The sequence below is a fragment of the Syngnathoides biaculeatus genome, chromosome 2 (assembly GCF_019802595.1).
Source record: "Syngnathoides biaculeatus isolate LvHL_M chromosome 2, ASM1980259v1, whole genome shotgun sequence".
Taxonomy (NCBI): domain Eukaryota; kingdom Metazoa; phylum Chordata; class Actinopteri; order Syngnathiformes; family Syngnathidae; genus Syngnathoides; species Syngnathoides biaculeatus.
The window spans coordinates 26,095,916-26,120,173 of NC_084641.1; the positions used below are offsets into that span (position 1 = coordinate 26,095,916).

General features: G+C 44.4%; 2 protein-coding genes across 4 annotated transcripts; one reads left to right on the forward strand and one right to left on the reverse strand.

Moving 5' to 3' along the window:
* Positions 1 to 156: 156 nt before the first annotated feature.
* Positions 157 to 9,356, forward strand: map3k12 (mitogen-activated protein kinase kinase kinase 12). The gene is made up of 13 exons (XM_061810246.1): positions 157 to 619; positions 4,169 to 4,352; positions 4,446 to 4,637; positions 4,895 to 5,053; positions 5,226 to 5,384; positions 6,217 to 6,325; positions 7,058 to 7,167; positions 7,400 to 7,516; positions 7,615 to 7,749; positions 7,859 to 8,585; positions 8,668 to 8,735; positions 8,819 to 9,116; positions 9,201 to 9,356. Exons 1-13 carry the CDS (start codon positions 157 to 159, stop codon positions 9,354 to 9,356), a joined length of 2,877 nt encoding a protein of 958 aa, XP_061666230.1.
* A 4,045-nt stretch (positions 9,357 to 13,401) lies between these two features.
* On the reverse strand, positions 13,402 to 23,264 carry pcbp2 (poly(rC) binding protein 2). Of its 3 annotated transcripts, none has more exons than XM_061843653.1 (13): positions 23,054 to 23,071; positions 21,187 to 21,309; positions 21,071 to 21,094; positions 20,945 to 20,999; positions 20,757 to 20,873; positions 20,535 to 20,666; positions 18,575 to 18,703; positions 18,383 to 18,457; positions 17,094 to 17,153; positions 16,786 to 16,858; positions 16,657 to 16,712; positions 16,398 to 16,567; positions 13,402 to 14,527 (listed from the first exon to the last, which is right to left on the reverse strand). In XM_061843653.1, exons 2-13 carry the CDS (start codon positions 21,192 to 21,194, stop codon positions 14,491 to 14,493), a joined length of 936 nt encoding a protein of 311 aa, XP_061699637.1. In that variant the 5' UTR covers positions 21,195 to 21,309; positions 23,054 to 23,071; the 3' UTR covers positions 13,402 to 14,490. The 3 variants fall into 3 exon arrangements, with proteins under 3 accessions (XP_061699637.1, XP_061699618.1, XP_061699627.1); XM_061843634.1 differs by having other exon boundaries at positions 13,403 to 14,527; positions 20,945 to 20,977; positions 23,054 to 23,264; XM_061843643.1 differs by having other exon boundaries at positions 13,404 to 14,527; positions 17,112 to 17,153; positions 20,945 to 20,977; positions 23,054 to 23,262.
* Positions 23,265 to 24,258: the final 994 nt, after the last annotated feature.

Genomic DNA, 24,258 nt, shown 5'->3' on the forward strand with positions numbered 1-24,258 from the left:
CCCATTGCTTGAATGACAGATATGTTCATTTGACATAGAGTATGCTTTTTTTTTTCACTAATAACATTCATTTTTCATACATTATTGTCTTTTAGGTCATATTCTCAGCTGCTCATCCTCCATCCACCCTAACCTACTGGGTTGGGGAACCCCCTGATGAGTGGGACCTGTATCCATGAGCCCCGTGCCCCTTCCCCCTCCCTGTCAGGCTTCAGTACCCCAGTTTCAGAACCCCCCTACCGAAGACTTGATGGTGACACTCCCGCCTGCACCCCGGAAACGGATCTGACCCCGACGCAGTGTGTCCTCCGAAACGTGTTGTCCATTGACACCAGTGGGCCGGGGGCACCGGGAGGCACCAGTCCCACTCCCAGTGATGGACCTTCAACCCACTTTGAGAACAGCGTGCTAAAACTACACGAACATGACACCTGCCAGTGCGGCAGCGGCGCCGAGGCGGGCCACAGTCCGGAGGCCGGTGCTGTCCGGAGCCATTCGGAGAACATTCGGCTCCAGTCAGGTAGTGGAGGGTTTTTGGAGGGTCTGTTTGGCTGCCTGAAACCTGTTTGGACCATGATTGGAAAGGCCTACTCCACTGAACACAAGCATAGCCATGAAGGTACGTGAGATCAGAAACGGTCTGCTATGGATGTCCTTATGACGAGAAGTTACTTGTTTACATCGTTGTTGTCAGTCATTGATTGGTTGAAGTGAATCTGATTAAGACACCCAGACGGATTCGAAACTAAAGGCTCCGTCACACCATGACGTTCTGGTCAACGTTCTCAGAAGATTTCAATCGTTCTATTTTTCAGCGTTCTCAAATGAGGATGATACATCTGGCGTGTGATTAACGTGTGTCTAACGCATGCCTGACCTGTGTCTAATGCACCAGAAGCGTGTAACAGCGACCAAATAAGATATCCCTAAAAAACATTAGCGTGTGCTAACGTGTCACTGGCGCGCGACGAGCGATTTGTCAACATTAGACGAGCGTGTGACTAAACGGACGAATAACGACAGAATAGCGTTTTGCTGTGTGTAATTTTTACAGTGGAACGGGAACGAAAAGGTTGGAAATTTCATACTCACTTCAGTTGTTCTCGTGAGTTTGAACAGTCAGCATCATGCCGCCGAGACAAAAAAAAAAAGGTGGGGTGCGGACTTCAGGAACTAGCGCTGCAAAGCATCGGTTTATATACCCATATGCATGGACGTTCGGGAAACGCTCGAATGACGCTCAATGGACGCCAAAGGACGTTCGTTTGACTTTAGTTACATGCCGTGTGCGCTAGGGGATTGTTCAGTGGGCGTTGACAGGTCGCCAGTGAGTCGTTCACGGCAAAGCAAACGATTAAGTAACAACCAAGTAACGCTACAGTAACGGCTGACTAACGATAGACAAACGCGTGCAACGCTCGGCGAACGTTAGTAAAACGTATCACGAACGTTCTTGAACGTTCTGCAGCGTTTAAAATTATACGTTGATGAACGCTGGTCTCGGTGAGAACTTTTGTGCATGCTCAAAACTTTTTTTCCGGACCGGCGTTCTCCGCCGATTCCCAGCGATCATTGATGTTTACTCTCGTTCAAACAACGCTCTTCCGGGCCGACTACCAACGTTTCCTCAAACGCTATAGAACGCTGACCAGAACGTCATGGTGTGACGGGGCCATTAGAATCGTTTTAAAGGTGCTGCCTAATGCAGCTTCCTCTTATACACAACACCTCTAGTTGTTATTTGTAATGGATTGGAATGGAATCCTCCCAAGGTAAACAGAACTGCTTGTTTGGAACTTTTGTATTGTACCTCATCAATTAGTACAATCGTGTCAAATGTTGGCGCCAGCGAGTATGCGCGTCAAAAGTTTGGATACTCGTTCTTATGCTGTTGAATGACAAAGCGTGCCCGTGTTTTTCACAGGTACGGTGAATACTCGGTTGTCGGACATCCTTGTTCTTGAACAAATCGTTTTTTGAAGAAAATTACGAGATTTTTTGCTTCTGTTTTCGAACGAAAATCGGTACTCGAACGCCCGCGATAAATAACATAACGCGCGCAGTCCGACCATCTGACCCACGACCCGCGTTGTTATTGTAAATTCTAAGACACCGCGAAAAAATCCAGAAATAACATAGCGCGCGCGGCCCGACCAGCTGATCCACGACGCGCGTTGTTATTGTGTCCAACGCAGCCTCAGTATGCAGACGTGGGAAATATCGATTCGGCGTTCAAACAAATCGCTTCTCGAACCGCCTTCTGGAACGGATTGTGGTCGAGAACCGAGCTTGTGCTGTACTTAGAAAAGATGTCATTATAAAAACAGTGGGAAAGGTCAACCAAGTAATGAAAATAGATTTCTAAAAAGGTTGTCACGGGATTGAGACGTCGCCAGCTAACCAATAGTGTACAGTGTTTTAATTGTGTGCATCAGCGGCAGTATTCCGGTGTTGTCTGTTAACACACGTCAGATTGAGTGACTTTTAGCAGCTAGCTGGAGTGGGGGGGGGCGTTTGTGTGCATCCGTCTCCGCCAAAGCGAGCCTCCAGAGAGCTTCACACTTCAGTGGACCTCATAAAGAATAGATTTGCTTCTCTCTTTGGCTGCATTTCTCTTCAGCGACCAAGTTAGTGAAGGTGCGGCGCACAGATGTTTTGCCCTCAATTTTCATTTTTACAAGAACAACAATAATAAACACAATATCAAAATACAGACTTCTCTTTCGGGCAAAACAGAAAACCTGGTTTCGTTGTTTGAAAAGAAAAATCTTAAATGTTAGTTGCCGATGTATCGAGGTTGCATCGTAACAGACAATATGATACGTTACGATATTGCTACTTAGTGTCACCCCTTGTAAAAATATGTTGCTCCGCTGATTGGTTGCCACGTCATTTATTTGAAAGGGCAACCTTTTTGTCGCAAGATGTATGTTCTATGCTCCATTTCCTCGATGCTATCGGACAGAGGGACAGAATGGACCTTTCAGACTGGTGATCTTAAGCTCCGCCCCCTTTGCTACAGTCACCATGTCCCACAAGCTTCCAAAATGGCGACTGAACAGAACAGGTTTGAAGTCGATTCTCTATCGCGTATACCAGATAATATTGCGGTATGTTTTTTTTGCCAAATGCGTCACACTTGTCCGAGAAAGTTCTACAGAGAAGTCTCAACTATTTCACGCAAGGATATGTACACGGAATTAAGATTTTGGACGGAGCAGGAGGCAATGTCAGAGTGACAGCGATACGTTGGCGATCGATGCAAAAAAGTTTGACGCCTCACAAACTTCATATTGAAATCCAACAGGATAAAATAGTGGAATCGTACTGCGCATGTAAAGCAGGGTGAGTACTTTTTACTTGGAAAGATCCCGAGTAATATCATTGTAGTCTTTATAAGTGAGTGGCTGTATTCATTAGACTTGGCTCATAATCGAACCCAGTTTTGTCTTAAAAGTCTGACAAATAGGAATATAGACATTTCTGTTGCATGACATGGCGGATTTATATATCACAAACCTGAATCTTTGGCATAAAACATTATAAAATTCATTCAGCAGGTCAGTGATACTCTAACAAAGTGAAAGTTGTTCTCTTGCAATGCATAAAGCACTGATAATAATTCAATCAAACTCAGAGAAGTTACTTCTCCCTCACTTGCCTTCGAACATACAGTCTTGTGTTGTCTCCCTCACTTAACCGGGAACATACAGCCTTGTGTTTGTTGATATTGTTCGCATTTAGTTGTACGTGCGCTCTTCCGCGAGGCTTAATCCATGGTAGACACTTCGTCAACTGTGTTTTAGGCTTTGGAAAATGAATCAAGCGGGCCCCTTGCAACCTAGCTGGATATCTTTCATCAGAATTGCACGTTCCCCAAGCACATCTCAGAACCATTTTTTTCATAACATTAACTTTTCCAGGCGCACGCTACTGACAAGCAGCATTGCTTGTGGGACAACATGGCGGCAGGGGCGTGTCAAGACAGTGCGGTTATCTGATTGGCTATCATTATACGAGTGATTGACAGCTCGGAAAGGTCCATTGAATGAAATGTTTCTTGCTTGTCAGGGAGCCGCAGTAGACACGTTGGCGTCATTTCAAAGCCATTTGGTGATACTCGCGTTTACCGAGGTTAATTGGTTTCTCCTTGTCGGTCTGTGTTCAGAGTGCTGGGAGGTTCCGTTCGAGGAGATCTCAGACCTGCAGTGGGTGGGTAGCGGCGCGCAAGGCGCCGTCTTCCTCGGCAAGTTCCACGGAGACGACGTGGCTGTAAAGAAAGTGCGAGACATCAAGGAGACTGAAATCAAACACCTCCGCAAACTGAAACACCCCAACATCATTACCTTCAAGTAGGGAAACTCCGACATCCTATATTCACGTCGTGCATCCACATCGTCCGCCATTAACGTCGTGCTCTTATCTGCGTGCGTGTTTCCATCCAGGGGCGTGTGCACCCAGGCTCCTTGTTATTGTATTTTGATGGAATATTGTGCCCAAGGGCAACTGTATGAGGTACTGAGGGCCGGTCGTAAGATCACCCCCTCGCTCCTGGTTGACTGGTCCATGGGCATCGCAGGAGGCATGAACTACCTACACCTTCATAAGATCATACACCGAGACCTCAAGTCCCCCAAGTAAGCCAACAAGTCTTGACATCCCGCTTTCAGGGCGCTTTTAGTAAAAAGAGGATCTTATAAAATTACTTATTTTTTATTTTTTATTTATACGCGTCCACACAAGAGACTTGTGTCTTATTCTTGTACTTTCGGGTTTAAATGTAGTATTTATCGCAAAAAAAAAAAAAAAAAGACCAACGATTCCATTCTAGATTATCAAGTATTGGGATATTTATTTAAAAAAAAAAGTCATTTGATGGGGTTTAATTTTCCAGTATGCTGATCACACACGATGACCTTGTAAAGATTTCGGACTTTGGAACCTCAAAGGAGCTCAGCGACAAGAGCACAAAGATGTCGTTTGCAGGCACCGTAGCTTGGATGGCTCCTGAGGTCATTCGGAATGAGCCAGTGTCAGAAAAAGTGGACATCTGGTAGGTGAAATTTAAAGGACCGAGCATCTTTCCGGTGGTTAATATATTCTCAATCGTCTATCCTGTGTCACTGTTATCTGTGATTATTTTTAATATCACATTCTCGCGTTTTCTCTTTCTCTTTTTGACCTCTGTGAGACTGTATAAATTCAAGCTTTAACCTGACTTTAAGGTCGTTCGGAGTGGTGCTGTGGGAGATGCTCACCGGTGAGATCCCATACAAAGATGTGGATTCATCCGCCATTATCTGGGGTGTCGGGAACAACAGCCTGCAGCTGCCCATACCGGAGAGCTGCCCCGACGGCTTCAAGATCCTCCTCAGACAATGCTGGTGAGCAATTATTGGATGTCGGAAGTGAGAAGAGGCTCAGAGGCATAAATTAAAAAAAGGGTTTTGAGTCATGTATGCAACATTATAATTTCAGAATTCATGTGCCGCACGGTGAGTCAGCTGATAAAGCGTTGGCCTCACAGTTCTGAGGAGCCTGGTTCAATCCCGGCCCCGCCTGTGTGGCGTTTGCATGTCCTCCCCGTGCCTGCGTGGGTTTCCTCCAGGCACACCGGTTTCCTCCCACATCCCAACATTAATTGGACACTCTAAATTGCCCGTAGGTGTGATTGTGAGTGCAGCTGTTTGGCTGGCAACCAGTTCAGGGTGTACCTTGCCTCCTGCCCGTTGACAGCTGGGAAAGGCTCTGGCACTCCCTGCGACCCTCGTGAGGATAAGCGGCAAAGAAGATGGATGGAATGTGTCATGTCATTATCCAAGCCGCTTATCCTCACAAGCGTCGTAGGAAAGCCGGAGCCTATCCCAGCTAGCTTCGGGCGAAAGGCGGACTACACCCCGAAATGGTCCCCAGTCAGTCTCAGGGCAGATTTCGACACCGTCAATGAGCGGGAATCGATCCCACGCTCCCCGCACCAAAAACGTACATCATGAACAGGACACTCTAAATTGCCCCTCGGTGTGATTGGGAGTGCGGCTGTTTGGCTGGCAACCAGTTCAGGGTGTACCCCGCCTCCTCCCCGTTGACAGCTGGGATTGACTCCAGCACTCACCGTGAACCCTGTGAGGATAAGCAGCAAAAAAAATGGATGGAGGGATGGATGGATGTTAAAGTGCAGTGAATGCATACATGCCACACAATGTGGTTTTTCTGCAGGAACTGCAAACCCAAGAATCGGCCCTCTTTCCGTCAGATCCTTCTCCATCTGGACATAGCGTCAGCTGATGTTCTGTCCACTCCTCAGGAGACGTACTTCAAGTCCCAGGTATCGTTCCTTGTCTTATTCTCGAACGGATTAAAAAACTGTGTATTGTATACGATACATGAAAATGTGGCACAGCTGGAAAGCGTTCCCCTCACATTTCTGAGGACCTGGGTTTGATCCCGGCCCCGCCTGTGTGGAGTTTGCATGTCCTCCCCGTGCCTGCGTGGGTTTTCTACGGGCACTCCAGTTTCGTCCCACATCCCAAAAACATGCAAAATTAATTGGACACTCTAAATTGCCCCTGGGTGTGATTTGTCTCTACATGCCCTGCGATTAGCTGGCAACCGGTTTAGGGTGTACCCCGCCTCCTGCCCGTTGACAGCTGGGATAGGCTCCAGCACTCCCCGCGACCCTTGTGAGGATAAGCCGTGAAGAGGATGATTAGATGGACGGACATGAAAATGTGCACACGCACACACGGCCATTACACCACTCGGTCAAAATGTGAAAAAATATGAATTTGCCCCTGCCCTGCCCCTACTTCTACTCTTCTAGCAAGAATTTCACTTTGGAGTGTGTCTTGTAATTTTGGTTTTGTCAAGTCTGTAGTCAACAAGGCAGGTGTTCACATCTGACAAGTGCATGTGGAAAAACAAAATCTTGCTTCTGCACAATACGCATCCAGCATCCTGCAAATATGAATGTGGACAATCACCCACCCAGGCTCGCTTAGCCGTCTGTCAGCTCGGGCGATCTCCGTGCGGCTGCTTAACAGAAATGTGCTCACATCAGGCTGAATGGCGAGAGGAGGTGAAACAGCACTTTGAGAAGATTAAATCTGAGGGTACTTGTCTGCACCGACTCGACGAGGAGCTGATCAACAGACGCAGAGAAGAGCTCAGGTGCGTTTTTTTTTTTTTTTTAATGCACACACGCCGCTTCCTTTAGGCAGTGGCGTTCTTATTCTGTTTGTACACACGAATGAGGCCACGCTGTGCCAAATTTTTCACGCCGCTCCTTTTGTCCATCCCGCGTGCGGATGAAGCGCCTCGAGTGCACGCCAAGTCGCGGAGGATTGAGATGCTCTCATGCGTACGCGCGGTGACGTCAGCCGGCTCTTTTCTCTTTTGTCAGACATGCCTTAGACATCCGCGAACACTATGAGAGGAAACTGGAGAGGGCCAACAACCTTTACATGGAGCTCAGCGCCGTCATGCTGCAGCTGGAGCTCAAAGAAAAAGAGCTGCAGAGGTGCCACTGAGTTCATTTGAACATTCCGTCTTTTTGGGTGATGTTAATTTTTCTTTTTTTTTTTTTTACATGACCACTTGCTACGTGTGTATCTCCAGGAGGGAGCAGTCCTTGGATAAGAAGTACCCAGGTTTTTTTAAGCACCACAGCTCCAGGCAGAGCAGCTCTTCGAACAGCATGGACAAGCTCATCAAGAAGAGAAATGTGCCACAGAAACTGCCCTCAGGAAAGCGGTGTGATCTTTTTTTTTTTTTTTTTTGGTCCAATTTCTTAAACCAAAACACCGATTAGCTCCTGTTGAGATTTTAGATTTCACTTGTTGTTTCCCTCTCTTGCTTCCAGGCCAGACATCCTTAAGTCTGAGGTAATCATTCCCAAAATGGATTCGTCCGTAATGCAAGTCACTATCCCAACCTGCCCCGCCAGAAGCGCCACTTCTCCCGGTCGGTCTCGAAGGGTAAAAACCCGCCACCGTAAGCCTGGAAAAGGCAGCAGCGGAGATCTGGCAGCCCTTAAAGCCAATCAATCGTCTCCCAATAGAGAGACGGTGGCCCAAGTTAACAACTCGGCCGCTTATACCCCCAAGCAGCTCTTGGAGCCCTCTGCAGCCCTGCGGGGCCTCAACCATGAGCAGCAGCAAAAGCAGATATCCTCCTCCAGCCCCGACCTCATCTGCACCATGCTGGAGGTGAGCAGCCAGGGAAAAGAGGATCCACCCGCCAGTGGACTGGAAAGAGTGGGAAGCCTCAGCGCCGCGGCAGGATTAGGGGAAACAGAGGCGGGGGTCGCCGGTCTGGAGGATCTCACAGAAACTCCCCCACGCAGCGATACGCCGAGCGAGGATGCGGCGTCGTTCCCGTTCTCTAGCAGCCCCGACTCGCCTTGCGGGAGGGGGGCGGCAGCAGGGCGTGGCTCTCTTGGATCTCCCCGCCTGCCACTTGATGGGGGGGAAGATAAAGAGGATGGAGCAGGTGCTGTGAGGTTGCCCCGGGGGGCTTCAGGGGGGATTGGGAGTCAGCACCTCACACCTTCAGCCATTCTGTACAGGGCAGCTATTACACGAAAACAGGTACAAGTACAGAATCGGTTCCCCTGTTGTCCGGTTAAACGATTTGATCTTTTTGACATTTGATTACTGCTGGCCACTACAGAGGCGTGGGGTGTCATCAGAAGAAGAGGAGGGGGAAGTTGACAGTGAGGTTGAGTTGCCACGGAGACGGTGAATAACTTATCGTCTTGAAATGAGTGAATGAATTGTGAATTTTGTAGGTTCAAAAAAACTGAACTTGTCCCATTCTTCAGACGGCCGACGAGCATCACCAAGTGTCAGTCGGTGTCAACCTTCAGCTCGGAGAACCTGTCGGTTTCGGACGGCGAGGAGGGCCACACTACAGACCACTCCCACAGCGGCACCCCTGATGTAGTCAGCACCAACACGGATGACAGGTTGGACTACCGCAGCGACGACCTCCTCTCTCAGGGCTCAGAGATCCCAGCAGACAACACGGACCCCGTGCAGGCTTCCGAAGGCCTGTCAGAGAGAGACGGAATGCTGGGTCAGGCCAAAGCAAAGCTGGAAGGCGAGCGGAATCCAAATGAGGTAAAGGGAACTTCTCGGGATCTGGATGTTTTTTTTTTTTTTTTTGCTGAGAACTGTAACTGATGACTCCCACTCTTTCCTCAGGGTCGGGTCCTGTGCGACGATTCAGACTGCGACAGCGCTGAATTGGACCAGTCGGGCAGCGGAGAGCCAAGCCGACCTCCCAGCGCTGGCGCGTGGGTCCCGCCCAACCAAGCCCACCAAGGGTCACCGCAGGCATCTCACACAGGACCCCAATAGACACCGGGACTTAAATACCTCTACCGCCATACACTGAACCGTCACATTAGCGCACCTGTCGGCCAGTGCAGCATGTCACGTGGGATCACAGCTACGACGCGTCTTTAGCAAAGTCACGAGGGCTCCCAAGTACAGTGAAGAAAAGAAGTATTTGAACACCTTGCTATATTGCAAGTTCTCCCACTTAGAAATCATGGAGGGGTCTGAAATTTTCATCGTAGGTGCATGTACACTATGAGAGAGAGAGAATCTAAATAGAAAAATCCAGAAATCACAATGTATGATTTTTTTAACGATTTGTTTGTATGATACAGCTGCAAATAAGTATTTAACACCTGTCTATTAGCTAGAATTCTGACCCTCAAAGACCTGTTAGTCCGCCTTTAAAAGTCCACCTCCACTCCATGTATTATCCTGAATCAGATGCACCTGGGTGAGGTCATTAGCTGAATAAAGACACCTGTCCACTCCATACAATCAGTAAGACTCCAACTTGTAACATGGCCAAGACCTAAGAGCTGTCCAAAGACACCAGAGACAAAATTGTCCAACTCCACACGGCTGGAAAAGGCTGCGGAGAAATTGCCAAGCAGCTTGGTGGAAAAAGGTCCACTGTTGGAGCAATCATTAGAAAATGGAAGAAGCTAAACATGACGGTCAATCTCAATCGGAGTGGAGCCCCATGCAATATACCACCTCGTGGGGTCTCAATAACGCTTAGAAAGGTGACGAATCGGTCCAGGACTACACGACGGGACTTGGTCAATGACCTGAAAAGAGCCTGGACCGCCGTTTCCAAGGCAACTGTTGGTAATCCAACATAAGACGTCATGGTTTGAAATCATGCACGGCACGGAAGGTTCCCCTGCTTAAACCAGCACATGTCAAGGCCCGTCTTAACTTTGCCAATGACCATATGGATCATACGGAGGAGTCACGGGAGAAAGTTTTTTGGTCAGAGGAGACCAAAATGGAACTTTTGGGTCATAATTCCACTCTCCATATTTGGAGGAAGACGAATGATGAGTTCCATCTGAAGAACACCACCCCTCCTGTGATGCATGGGGGTGGTAGCATCATGCTTTGGGGTGTTTTTCTGCACATGGGACAGAACGACTGCACTGTATTAAGGAGAGGATTACCGCGGCCATGTATTGTGAGATTTTGGGGAACAACCTCTTTCCCTCAGTCAGAGCATTGAAGGTGGGTCGTGGCTGGGTCTTTCAACATGACAATGACCCGAAGGAAAACCAAGGAGTGGCTCCGTAAGAAGCGTATCAAAGTTCTGGTGTAGCCTAGCCAGTCTCCAGACCTAAACCCAACAGAAAATCTTTGGAGGGAGCTGAAACTCCCGTGTTTCTGAGCGATAAGCCAGAAACCTGTCTGATCTGGAGAAGATCTGTGTGGAGGAGGGTGCCAAAATCCCTCCTGCAGTGTGTGCAAACCTGGTGAACAGCTACAGTAAACGTTTGACCTCTGTAATCGCAAACAAAGGCTACTGTACCAAATATTAACATCGGTTTTCTCAGGTGTTCAAGTACATTTTTGCAGCTGTATCACACATATAAATCGTTGAAAAAAATCATACATTGTGATTTCTGGATGTATCATTTTAGATCATCTCTCTCACAGTGGACATGCACCAACGATGAAAATTTCAGACCCCTCCATGATTTCCAAGTGGGAGGACTTGCACTATAGCAGGGTGTTCAAATACTTGTTTTCTTCACTGCATATCAGCTGGCGGAAGGCCACCACATGACACAATTGTCATAACCTGACATTCTATTTTTTTGTTCTTTTGGCAGCTTGGGTGATAATCAGATAACTCTGACATAGTGTTTTGTAGTCTACATAGGTACCAAGGTAACCACCAAAAGTCCTTTAGTTCACTAACACCCACTGTGGAAGCATCCCCATACACTAATGCATCATAGACGAATGAAGAATACAGAAATGTAAATAACGATGACGTACCACATGAGAAATATTTAATTTATGAGATAAAATCCAAGAAGAAACGGTTTGCAGCCCTGTGAACAAATGCATGACTATATGTTTATAATTTATGATTCGAATGTATCCGTTTTATATTTTGTGAAAGTTTACACTTTTTTAATCCTGAACGTACTTCCCCTGTTCTTCATGTTAACAACTATTAGCACTAAAAAAAAAAAAGAGGGAAAATTGCAATGAAAAGTTCACAAAAGACAGTTATAATGCGTGTTTAGGGTTTCTCAGTAGATTTGATTTGATTTGATTTTTTAAACACTTCTCCCGCCAAGTTTGAAGCACACAAAACTTGCAGGAGGTTTCCACAAAGGTCATAAGATTTGTGTTAGAATCGAGACCTTTCAGTTCACTCAAAAGGACATGGATGTTATCGTGCAGTAGTAATTCCCAAGTGTTGTCTTTGGTGAGTGTAAAAAGTATTGCCCGCGCTCACAGGGACAAACTTCCTCTGACGTGCACTGAACCAGGACCAGGACTTACGCTTCAACTGCAGCAACACCGGTACAGGTGCTACTAAACGTGAATGTGCTTTTGTAATGAACTTAAAGGAATCATGATGTTCATTCTGTCGGTCGGCTTCATCAAAAAACCTCCACGATCCCCCAAGACCCTTTAAGAGTTCTTCAGGAGTAGCCTGGTAGATTATATAGAGCACTTCTTTGTGGTCACTCGTCGAAATGTTATCCTTTGAATAGAAATGTTTTGTTTTTATACTGCATTGCACATTGTACCTGTAATATAGGAACTATATCAAAAGAAAAAAAAATACAAGCTACAATAAATAATTTATTGGTTAAAAAGTCCATGTTTTTGTTTTTAAAAAAATAAACAGAGGATCCTTGATAAAACGGATGCTGAAAGGAACATGCTATGTTTCGTACAGTAACGTTTTTTTTTTTTTTTTGTCATGCCGTCAGTCTTTGGCATTTTTGGAATTATGCAGCACACTAAATCCTTACGGCTCATAAAAGGAACAAACTCACTTATGATGAGTACTGTACGTCAATAAGATCACCATGACTAAGCACACTGGCATGGCATAAAAATATGAAACCTTCAAACATTTTCAAGTTGTTTTTTTTTTTTTTATAATTTACAACTTTGTCCTGTAGTGGGCGTTTTAGACCACAAAAAAAAAATTAATAAAGTGGTTCAATGTAATGGACCATCAGATCGGCTATTGTCCAACGCCCACATCCCCTATTCGTCTATTATCAAGGTTCCTCTGTATATGCCTCTCTAAAAACAATAAAATCTATTTTCTGAGCTACTTATCCTCACAAGGGTCACAAAGGTGCTGGAGCAAATCCCAACTGTCACGGGGCAGGATACACCCTGAACTGGTTGCCAGCCAATCGCAGACCACATGGAGACAGATGACAGTCGCACTCGCAATCACACCTAGGGGCAATTTTGAGTCTCCAATTAATGTTGCATGTTTTTGGGATGTGGGAGGAAACCGGAGTGCCCGGAGGAAACCCACGCAGGCACGGGGAGAACATGCAAATTCCACACAGGTGGGTCCAGGATCAAACCCAGGACCTCAGAACTGTGAGGCCAACGCTTTCCAGCTACTCCACTAAGCAGCTTTTCAGATTTATATTCAGTTAAAATTACTGTATGTCCGTTTCAATGTACATCACAATTGCACATGTGGACCAAGTTGTCGGGACCCCTCGTTCAATGGATTAAAAAAAATATATATATTGAACCACAAAATTGCCTCGGTTACATTTTCAAAAAATGTGTATTACTTTTGTCAGATTCAAGTTATTTCGGTGACCAATGTGGGTTTTTCCTCTTCGACAAGGGCGTACCAAAAACTTTGTCCACGTATTCTATGCATTGTCAAACTTTCAACACTAAAAAAAAAAAAAAAAAAAAAAAACATTGAAGTTCACAATCGTAAGGTCACAACTTGTAGAAAAGTTCAATGGGCATTGAATAATTTTTCAAAAGACTGGATTTATGCCAATGATGTGTATGTAAGTTTCTAAACTATGCGCACTAAAGGTCAAAGTTCATACAAATAAAAGTAAAACAGTGTTCAAGCATCTCACATCTTTTTATTTTTCTTTAACAATTTAATTGCACCCAGATCTACAATAGTTTGAAATCGTGCACAAAACATGTTTCTTCATCCTGCAAAGAAAAAAAAAAGCAGGAAATGATTTCTTCTATAATTAATTTTCCTTCTAGTTTTATCATAATTTATACCTTGGGATAATATACTTTTAAAGACCACCGTTTCTTTTTGTAGCCTTGCATTCCCCAGCCCAGCAGTTAAAAAAAATATTTCCTCTATTTAAAACAAACATTTTAAATGTTACCATAATTAGTATGATCTTTAGTAATTTCGGAAAAATGAAAAATATTTCCCTCTTATTCAGACCCATGCCTGGCAACCAAGGTCCACCCACCCCCATCAGAATGCAGTACAAAACAATAGTCAAAATTTCTGATCGAGAAACACAGGAATGACAATTACTCGGAGGAGAAATCAAACATAGTTTAAAATTCATACAATGGCAAACTTTTCCATTTTTTTTTTATTTTTATTTTTCCCTGCGTTCAACTTCTACTGAGGCCATTTTGACCCATTAAAAACCCGTCAAACCCAAAATGCATTGCTCAAGCAGCACAGCTCCAAATATCAATAGATTCTCTTATTACAAGGAGCCGTCTTAAATAAAAATAAATATTTTTTAAAAGGGAAGGGAAAGAACAGTCCATTTTTCATGTTGCGTGGGGTTTTTTTTCTTCATTTTTGTATTTTCTAAGAAAAATCTGACATAAAAAAAGATTTATGCATTTTCAGATTTTTCTAAAACATTTGAACCTTTTATCGAGACCATAACGATGTACAGTACAAGGAAAAAAAAAAAAGCAGAAGTCTGAAGAAATTATTGTAATGGGAATTTCAACCTTTATAAATAAATAGAATACCATGATTGTGAGGATACCATAGTGACAACCGAGGCGTTTAGAACTCAAACTAGAGGAGACCAGTTCATGGAGTTCATGGCATTTTTGCATGAAGTTCAACAAGGGACCTCTTGGTAAAAAGTCGGGGTGGGGGGGGGGGGGGGGCAAAGTTAGATGCTGATGAAGATTCTCCATGTCAGTTGGCTGCGAGTCCGCTGGCTTCAGATGACAGCCTGTGTGGTATGACAAAAACAGGATGCTTTCAAATATGAATTCCAAAAAAAAAGATTTACATCATCTTTGCAAAACCCAAAATCCTCCCACAGCAGCTTTACAAGGACAGAACATCCGAATTAAATGCTTTAAATTTGAAATTAATGTAACACCTGTGCATCCATCCATATTACAAGACAGTTGTAAAAATATAGAAGTGTGTGGGTAGTCCTGGGCTATATTGGGTATATGGGGGGGGGGGGAGATCCCCATCAAGATCCCCCCCACTCCCCCACATCAGTTATTAATGTAGAGTTAAAAGCAAATGAAAAAAAATACTATATTATCAACTGATTACGGTAACACCTCGTTTCTTGACCACACTCTGTTCCAGAAGGCGGTTCAAGAAGTGATTTGTTCGAAATCCGAATCGATATTTCCCATTACAATTAATAAAAAAAGAAATCATGCATTCCAAGCCTAAAAAAAAAATGGCCTTTTTAAAACCTTTTTTTTTTCTTTAGCTTTTCCTGATAATAAACTGCATAGTAGAAATACATGTATAGTTTAAATACTTTGTATAATGAAATAATTTAAGAAACATATTTATTTTTTTCTTAAAATGTATGCTTTAGTGGTAGAGTAGACTAGGCTGGGAGTGCATTGCTGTATTTGTAGCGACTCGGCCCCCAGCCTTGTGAACTTTAACAAAAGTGCAGAATAACTTTGAACAAGCAATAATGTCAGGGAAAAAAGTAACATACAAAAACATTAACTTGCAACTCAAGTTAATGAAATCTTTGAAACCAAACAAAATGCAGAAATCCTCATGGACCAGAGCATTATTAAAGTTCACAAGAAAAAAGCAATGCAAAACTATCAACTATCAAATCTCTTCGGTGGGGGTGACTCGCCCCCTGGAAGTTCTTTTCTTTTTTCTAAGAACTCATCTAGTGTCAATTCTTTGGAGCCATGATTGGGGTTAAACAATCCTCAATAGGAAGAAAAAAAAACAGTCAGTAAATGTAGCTACCAGAACACGTCTGCGTACAGAGGCTGCGTTATACACAATAACAAAGCGCGTCGTGGGTCGTGTGGTCGGGCCGCGCACATTATTTTATTTTGAACTTGTCTTTGCTCTACGTTGCCCAAGACTGTGTTGCTAACTAAAGCACTTGGTGTTGGACGGTGTTTGTAATTATGAGTGTACGCCTTTAAAAGTCGGATGGGGGCAGAGTCAGGTAAAGTAGGAAGTAGAGTGTGTGGCCAGGTGTGGCCGAGCAGTAGCTCGTTGTGAGAGGCAGTGTGCTGTCTTGTTTAGAAAAAAAAAAAAAAGGCCGTCAATTCACTGCGCTGTATCGGTTTTCATCTGCACTGAGAGTGTGCAACAAGTGCGCAAATGCGCAGTTGCGCAGCTTAGAGAGAACGTTGGTACTCACTATGTTCTGTTACTCTTAACCTTATAAATAGGTTTGAGCCTTGGCAACCGATTGAAACTGGGACAAACCTTTTGATCGCTGATAACATTTCAGTTCCCAGTTTCAATGCTTTGTGTCCTTTGACCACGAAGAACAAAGTGGTGAAAAGCAATAATGAGGAACACCCATGAAGATGTGCTTCTGCCCAATGACAGCAGCCAACTAAAGTGTGAACTAGGTACAAAGAAGCTTTTACAACAAAGTTATCCCGCTGATTATTTGCAGTCTGGCAAAACATGGACAGAACCAAATTTGTTTCCCTGGGCCGTGAGCCACCCGCAAAATGCCTTGAGGATTCCCCGGCGTTCAAGATTTTCTTCTATCTAACATTTTACTGAACATAATTTCTACTATACGTGACATATATGGATATTGAATCATCACCAAAGCCCCATGTGGGAGTAATCCTTACCGAGCATTGATCAGGTACTCAGCAAGGTTGATGCTGGCATGGGAGCCAGTGATGGTGACCTGTCTGTCAGTGGAACCCTCCACGGGATTGGCAATCTTGATCTGAGCGCCTGACATCTGACGGATCTCATTAATCTTCGCCCCCTGACGGCCAATGATGCAGCCGATGAGCTGAGAGAATATGAGGGATGGGAACACAAACTGAGACCTAGGAAAGACGTTGTGGGAAGATGACGATACTGAAAACAGGTGGGCTTTACGTCGTTTGGAATGGTGAGCTCATGTGAGCCAGTTTGTGCAGAGGCATCCATCCCAGCTGCAGAATTGCAAAGAAACCCCGTCATAGAGCAGAACGCGTGACAGATCTAAAGCAGTGTCTGCTGACCTACCCTGGAAGCCCTGGTTGCTGTGCGCAATGGGGAAGGGGCTCTGCTGCATGGCCAGCTGGTGAAGTTTGGTGAGCTGTTGAGCCAACAGAGGAACAAACAGACAGACAGAAAACATCTAACTCAATGTTGAATATTACAGCTCAGTGACAATGAGAGGAATGTATGAAATGAATCATCTATCCTTAGGTCGTAACACAAATGTACATTCCTTGTATACATGATAGCGGTGTCTAAGTGAGACGGAGGTGACTGGAAAACTATGATGATGCTTCTCGGGACCAAACTTGCAAATATATTAGATCACTTACAGAGGGCCCTTCACTTACATCAGGCTGAGGAATGCTATGCTGCCCTTGGACAGCATATGCCTGCAAGGAGGAAAAAAAAAAATACACTCAGAAGGTTATGATAGTGTCTTCAATAATCAATCATTCCTCTGTCCTTGGGTTGCTCACAAAGCAAAGTCACGCACACTACAAAATGTGAGAACGGCTACGTTTACACTCAAAACAAATGGAAATAAGCAGCTGACAAGACTACAAACCCGACAGAAATTTAACTCCAGTCTATTTTAAACGAGGTTGGCTTTTTCCTGGCGTGTGTTAGGCAGATTCGGCACAGTGGGGAGAAATTTTAAAAATCTGACATCTTGCAAAGTAGTGCCCTCTCACTGTAAATGAGTAGATGTCACCACACATTTTATTATGTCAACCTGCGTCGACTACGTACACAGTAATGTCCATCTTTGGTGAGTTCTGTCTGAATCGAGTTTGGCTCTAATTTAACAAAAAGTTGCTGTTAAAGAGCTTACATCAATCACAGTGGTCAAACTTTTCTAGGGATCCTTTACTGGGACACATTTCTTCCAAAAAACCCAATGAGACTACCACCAATTTAATGGAACTACAAAGGGTACCCCAAACTGACAGGATTTATTTTTTAACTTTTCAACCTAAATATTCATGGGGTCACTGATGGTGTAGTGGTACATGCGGCGTGCATGGGATCGATTCCCGCTCAGTGATGGTGTCAATGTGTGTCCTGCAAGTGACTGGTGACCAGTTCAGGGTGTAGTCCGCCTTTCGCCCAGAGTTGGCTGGGATAGGCTCTTGCAACCCTTGTGAGGATAAGTGGCTGGGAAAATAGACTCTGTGGTCTGGAAAAAAATATTCATGGTCTGTTAAATTAAAAAAAATAAATAAATAAAAATAAATTGAATTCAAATAAATATTAGGACCTACAAACCCTGTCAATGCAGCCAACCTAGCCATTTGTAGCTGTATTCTGGCAACATTTCTGATGGCTTTAGCCACCAGAAAAAGTAAAAAAAAAAAAAATTAGCAACAAATAAACCTAGCTACTTATTCATTCAATAATTTTCCATACTGGGACGTTGGTCTACTGGAGCCTATCTGAGCTGACTCTAGGGAAGAGGTGTGGTCCACCCTGAACTGGTTGTTAGCCAATTACAGAGAACCTTTAAACAATCATTCGCCGTGCGCCATTCCCCTAATTGAAGGTATGCATTTGGGGACTCCAGTTGGAGTACCACAAATCTAGAGAGAGGTACGAGAAGACCAAATAAACCAATCCCTACCTGACCACCTGCAAAGATGACAGGAGAGCCTGAGGGTTTGGGTCGGTATGGGATGGTTACTCCCTTCGGAGGGGACTGAGGAAACAAGACAGTAACAGAGCTGAATAGTGAACTTGCAAGTAAAAATAAACTAAATTAAACAGTAATCCCTAGCGGATCTCAAAATGTTCTTTTGCATGAAGCAGTCTTTACCTCAAGCATGACAACACAGATCTGCTTGACACACTCAATGATGGACTGTGGGGTCCCTGCAACAGTGATGGCACGTTCTGTTGAGTTGGGCAACATGTCCCCTGCTACTTGTACCTGAGCTCCTGCTGACTGTGGACACAGACAAAAAAAATAAACTACCACAAGTGTCCTCTTATTGGCTGTGACAAGAAAGCATGAAAGATTCTTCTACATTCTTTACAGACAAGTCATTAAGCCTGTGTTTTGTTACTCAATACCTTATCTTGAGACCGGGGGCGTGTATTTATTCTACAGAGTACCAGATATGTTAAACCCAACTTCATTATTGACAACAATATCCATTTTTCATAATGACTGTCTTTGTCAGAGTGGCAGTTGAGCTCGACCCCATCCCAACTGACTATGGGCTAGATGCGAGGTAAACTTTGGATTGATTGGTCGGTTGCCAGAATAACGTTATTGGTCAATACTTTTTTTTTTCCCCCACAATAAATCATTTTTTCACAATTTGCATTTCGCATTTACACAGTATTTTTCCACCCTTCATCGTCATCTGCTGCATTTATTCATTAACTACTGCTTTGCAGGTCGTATGTGTTATGGAAAATGAGTTGAATCTACCGCAACACGTGGGGGAGATCAAATGTCATAGCAGTGGTTATTGCTGCTAACCGCTGAGCATGCTACTTTTGTCTGAGGAGAAAAAAATGTGTATTTTCAAAGTGGTGGTGGCTATTTATTGCAATGCAAAACACACAAGGGAATTATTTGGGGCATGGCGTCTAATCAAGCGGAGGTTATTATTTGAGAAAAGACAAAATATGGAGTCATCACACCACTTGCATTACTTGCAATGCAGTTTTTTTTTTAAACATCTTGAGCGTCGCTTGCCCCATATGCAAAGCAATGGACCTTTCCAACCTGTCAATCACTCGAACAATAGCAGCCAATCAGATAACCGCACTGTCTTGACACGCCCCTGCCGCCATGTTGTCCCACAAGCAATGCTGCTTGTCAGTAGCGTGCTCTTGGAAAAGTTAATGTTACGAACAAAATGGTCCTCAGATGCGCTTGGGGAACGTGCAATTCTGATGAAAGATATCCAGCTAGGTTGCAAGGGGCCCGGTTGACTCATTTTCCAAAGCCTAAAACACAGTTGATGAAGTGTCTACGATGGATTGAGGCTTGCGGAAGACTGCACGCGCAACTAAATACAGACACTATCAACAAACACAAGAATGTATGTTCGAAGGTAAGTGAGGGAGAAGTATCCTCTCTGAGTTTGATTGAATTATTATCAGTGCTTTTATACATTGCAGGAGAACAACTTCCACTTTGTTAGTCTATCACTGCCCCGCTGAATGAAGTGTCATATTTCATGCCGAAGACTCGGGTTAGTGAAACGTAAATGCGCGATGTCACTTCTGCACGGTCTCACTTATAAGGACTGCAATGATATTACTCATGATCTTTCCAAGTAAAAAGTACTCATCCTGCTTTACATGTGCAGTAAAATTCAACTATTTTATCCTGTTGGATTTCAATATGAAGTTTGTGAGCCGTCAAACTTTTTGGATCGATCGCCAACGTTTCGCTGTAACTCTGACATGGCGTCCTGCCCCGTCCAAAATCTTAATTCCGCGTACATATCCTTGCGTGAAATAGTTGAGATCTCTGTGTAGAACTCTCTTGGACAAGTCTGACTCATTTGGCAAAAAAAAACATACCGCAATATTATCTGGAATATGCGTTAGAGAATCAACTTCAAACCTGTTCTGTTCAGTCGCCAGTTTGGAAGCTTGTGGGACATGGCAAATGTAGCTAAGGTGAAGGGGGGGGGGGGGGAAGCTTAAAATCACCAGTCGGAAAGGTCCATTGCCGAGCTGACTATGATTAATAAAAAACAGCTCAGCAAACCAACTATGAAGATGAATTCCACAATCAGACTATTCAGAAACACCTCTCTAATTTCTTTGATCTTGCAGCCTCCTTTGCCAATGAGCGAACCGCACTGGCTGGCAGGCACGACGAGGCGCATGGTGACTGGCGGTTTGCTGGTGGCTGTACTATTAGTCATTGATGTGCTGATGTCCTGAGAGAGAAAGCCACATGCGGTTGTTCATGAGAAAAGTTCACCACCAGGACCTATGCTCATTTTCAAAAAGTAGTAGCAGAATCCAACCTCCTCCAATTTCTCAATGATCATGGAAAACGCTTTGAAAATGGATGTGGTGGGTCCTGCCAGGGTTATGATCCTCTCCGGACAGTTGCCCTCAGAGATGTTGATGCGAGCGCCGCTCTGCGCATACACACAAGCCACGTGGCACATGATCTATCAGAATAATATGTTATTGTTTTCTTGCATCTTACCTCTTCTCTCATTTTCTTAACAGACTCTCCTTTCTGCAGGGCAGACAAATACACACTTTCATAACAAACTAGAGTGTAAGATGTAGCGATAACACTCATCTGATGGTTAAAAACAAAACAACATACCTTGCCAATGATACTACCAACCTCCTACAAAGGAAACGCACACAAAAAAAAAAAACCAATCAGTAACATTGTGGATTATTATAAGATTAGGAAGCACTGCATGCAACCACACTCACCTTCCCATGCATGAGTAACCTGATAGTTAAGGTGACATTAAGTCCTCCTTCAACCAGACTTGGGTCCATTGATGCAGCTGGATGAGACAGACAGGCGTGAATCTTTTGTCACAGGCCAAATGTCTGAAAAAGCATGGAAAGGAGGATCGTCAGAGACAACCACCACAACTGAGCAGAAAATGTAAAACGCTGAACGTAAGGTTGACAAAGCTTAATAGCGCTTAATGTCCAAAAACTGCAATCCATTGTTACCAAAATGTGTGGGCTTCTCTACTCGTGCCCACTCGAACCTGTGAAAATTTAAACTGAAACCCCAATATTAGGGATTTTGTGTATACATCAGTAATTGACGTTTTTCTGTATACCGCGTACCTATGGAGAGGAACACCCTTAACGTACAAAAAAAATTGATATTGGGGTTATCGTTTTCAGAAGTTAAAGTGGGCATGTGTAGGGATGTCCACATAAATATTGGTGACAATGACGTCAGTTTTTGCACATTAAGCATTCACTAACTGAAGCTAACGTGCCACCAAAAGCGATTCACATCCCTTCACTTTTTCTAAATTCTGCTATGTAGCAAACTTTTTCTAAAGCTGATTTGAGTATTTTCTTTTTCTTAAAGTACATAAGATATCCTAAAATTACAAACATTTTCAGAAATGTGCAAAAATTTATATATAAAAAAAAAATTTAAACATTCAAACGATGGTTACATGAGAATTCACACTTATAGTGGGCCAGCCAGAGGCCAGACTCAAATCCAATCAAACATCTCTGGAAAGGCCTAAAAGTGGCCGTCCATCCAACCTGATTTATCTGCAGAGAATAAGGGGAGAAAATCCCCCAAAATACATGTGCCAAGCTCATAGATATATACCCAAGAAGACTTAAGGCTGGGATTGCTGTCAAATGCAAGAAAATATGAAGCCAGGGGTGTGAATACTTATGCACCTATTACCTTTACATGTTTACATTTTGAATTAACTCGCACAACTGTCTGAAAATGGTTTTACTTTATGATGGATTTTTTTCAATTCAAAGAAAACTATACTCAAACCAGCTTTTGAAGAAGTGTAACTGCAAAATAGAGAAAAAGTGAAAGGGTTGTGTGTTGTTTCTGGTGACACTGTACACATCAAAAGTTGGGAGTTTCTTGAAGACCATCCTCTCAGTCAGTGAAGATGGACGAGCGACAAGCAGCGTTTGACCTTACGGAGAACAAAAACGGCAGTTTGAAACCCAGAGAGAAAAAGAAAGAGAAAGACATTCAACTGTTGTAATTCACATTAGACTGGCGCGAGTCCACCTATTCACGGCAGTACAATGACCCACTGTCTACGTACGGCGTCGACTATTTCATGGTACCGAGGAGCAGAAGGGGCATATGCTACATGTAGGGAGAGGTCATTGCAAGCGTAAACACTTGGTAGTATGCATTGGGATTGGAGTGTCTTCATGCCAAGTGCTTCTTAACGGGCAGCGGGGGGGGGGGCTCAAAAGTCGGATGCTAACACCTACACTCTAAGGTATGCACAAACACATCACGAAATGTCTGTCACGCGAGCAAATTTCCAAGTATAATTCAAACTATATTTCCATCAACACCACGCGCGGTTTTAGATGTGACTGCCCGGTTATTCGTCACGAGCATAACAGCGCAGCAGACCTAAGAACCGCGATCGTTTCTTAGCGCAACCGGTTATTTTCCATCCGGCTTGCTAGCTTCAACGTCGCCTCCTCCAGGAACTAGTCACAACCCGCGGCCTTCGAACGCACCGAGGAGCACAGAGCTAGCCGCCGTCCTTCACTCGCAACAGCAAACAGCATCAAAACCACAACATATGACCGTCTTTGGAATGCTTACCCGAACCGTCCGTGGAAGTGTGTCCGGGGGGGGGGAGGGGGTGAGGGTAGGGTGGCAAGGGAAGAAGGGGGAGAGGTTCGGGAGGGACTTTGAAAGGATTTGGGGGGAAAAGGGAAGCGAACGCCGCGGCTCGATTCGATGCGACTCTTGACACACTCGCACTCTTCTGTTAGCGAGCACAAAAACCAAGCCGGATTCAACTTTGACCTCTCAGCGGCCACGCCCCTTACGTGGGCTCCTTCAAAATGACAGAAATAATCTACAAATAAAATTCATTTTTTCCCCCACACGATTAAGTGATGCCAAACTTAAAATACGCGTTTGTAGAATAGGCGAGATTTTCCCCCCAAAATACTATTCTTAATTATTTTACTTAATTTGCCAATTCACCAAGTCATCTCTTCATATTTCTTCACTGTCTTAATATAAAATAAATAAAATATTATCGGTGAATCAGCTGTAAAATGTTGGCCTCGCAGTTCTGAGGTCCAGGGTTCGACCCCCGAGGTCAGTGTTCTAACAAGTCTTTTTTGGTACAGTGATCAGTTGTTTTGCAGCACAGTGGGTCAGCTGGAAAGCGTCGGCCTCACAGTTCTGAGGTCCCGGGTTCAATCCCAGACCCGAGGAGTTTGGATGTTCTCCCCGTGCCTGCGTGGGTTTTCTCCGGGCACACCGGTTTCCTCCCACATCTCAAAAACGTGCAACATTCAGTCATTTTCTTAGCCGCTTATCCTCACAAGGGTCGCGGGGAATGCTGCAGCCTATCCCAGCTGTCAACAAGCAGGAGGCGGGGTACACCCGCGACCCCTGATGAGGATAAGCGGCTCAGAAAATGGATGGATGGATGTCTTTGGGATGTATGTAGCCAACGTATTATGTGTATCCCACTAAAAATGTTACCTGAGTTCCATTCATCCATCCATTTTCTTCACCGCTTATCCTCATCAGGGTCACGGGGAGTGCTGGAGCCTATCCCAGTTGGCAGCAGGTAGGGTACACCCTGAATAGTTTGCCAGCCAATCGCAGGGCATGTAGAGACAAATCACACCTCGGGGTGATTTAGAGTGTCCAATTACTATTGCATGTTTTGGGGATTTCAGAGGAAACCGGAATGCCCGGAGAAAATCCATGCAGGCATTGGGGGAGAACATGCAAACTCTACACAGGTGGGTCCGGGATTGAACCCTGGACCTCAGAACTCTGAG

What these genes read in the sequence shown, in the direction of transcription:
- pcbp2 (XM_061843634.1), bottom strand. Translation starts at nt 21,255, where the DNA reads ATGGACCCAAGTCTGGTTGAAGGAGGACTTAATGTCACCTTAACTATC. An exon ending in TTAAGAAAATGAGAGAAGAG is followed by an intron (nt 20,874 to 20,944) that starts GTAAGATGCAAG and finishes GTGTATGCGCAG; the next exon opens with AGCGGCGCTCGCATCAACAT. An exon ending in CAGCAACCAGGGCTTCCAGG is followed by an intron (nt 16,713 to 16,785) that starts GTAGGTCAGCAG and finishes GCAATTCTGCAG; the next exon opens with CTGGGATGGATGCCTCTGCA.
- map3k12 (XM_061810246.1), top strand. Translation starts at nt 157, where the DNA reads ATGAGTGGGACCTGTATCCATGAGCCCCGTGCCCCTTCCCCCTCCCTG. An exon ending in AGACGTACTTCAAGTCCCAG is followed by an intron (nt 6,326 to 7,057) that starts GTATCGTTCCTT and finishes TGCTCACATCAG; the next exon opens with GCTGAATGGCGAGAGGAGGT. An exon ending in AAAGAAAAAGAGCTGCAGAG is followed by an intron (nt 7,517 to 7,614) that starts GTGCCACTGAGT and finishes GTGTATCTCCAG; the next exon opens with GAGGGAGCAGTCCTTGGATA.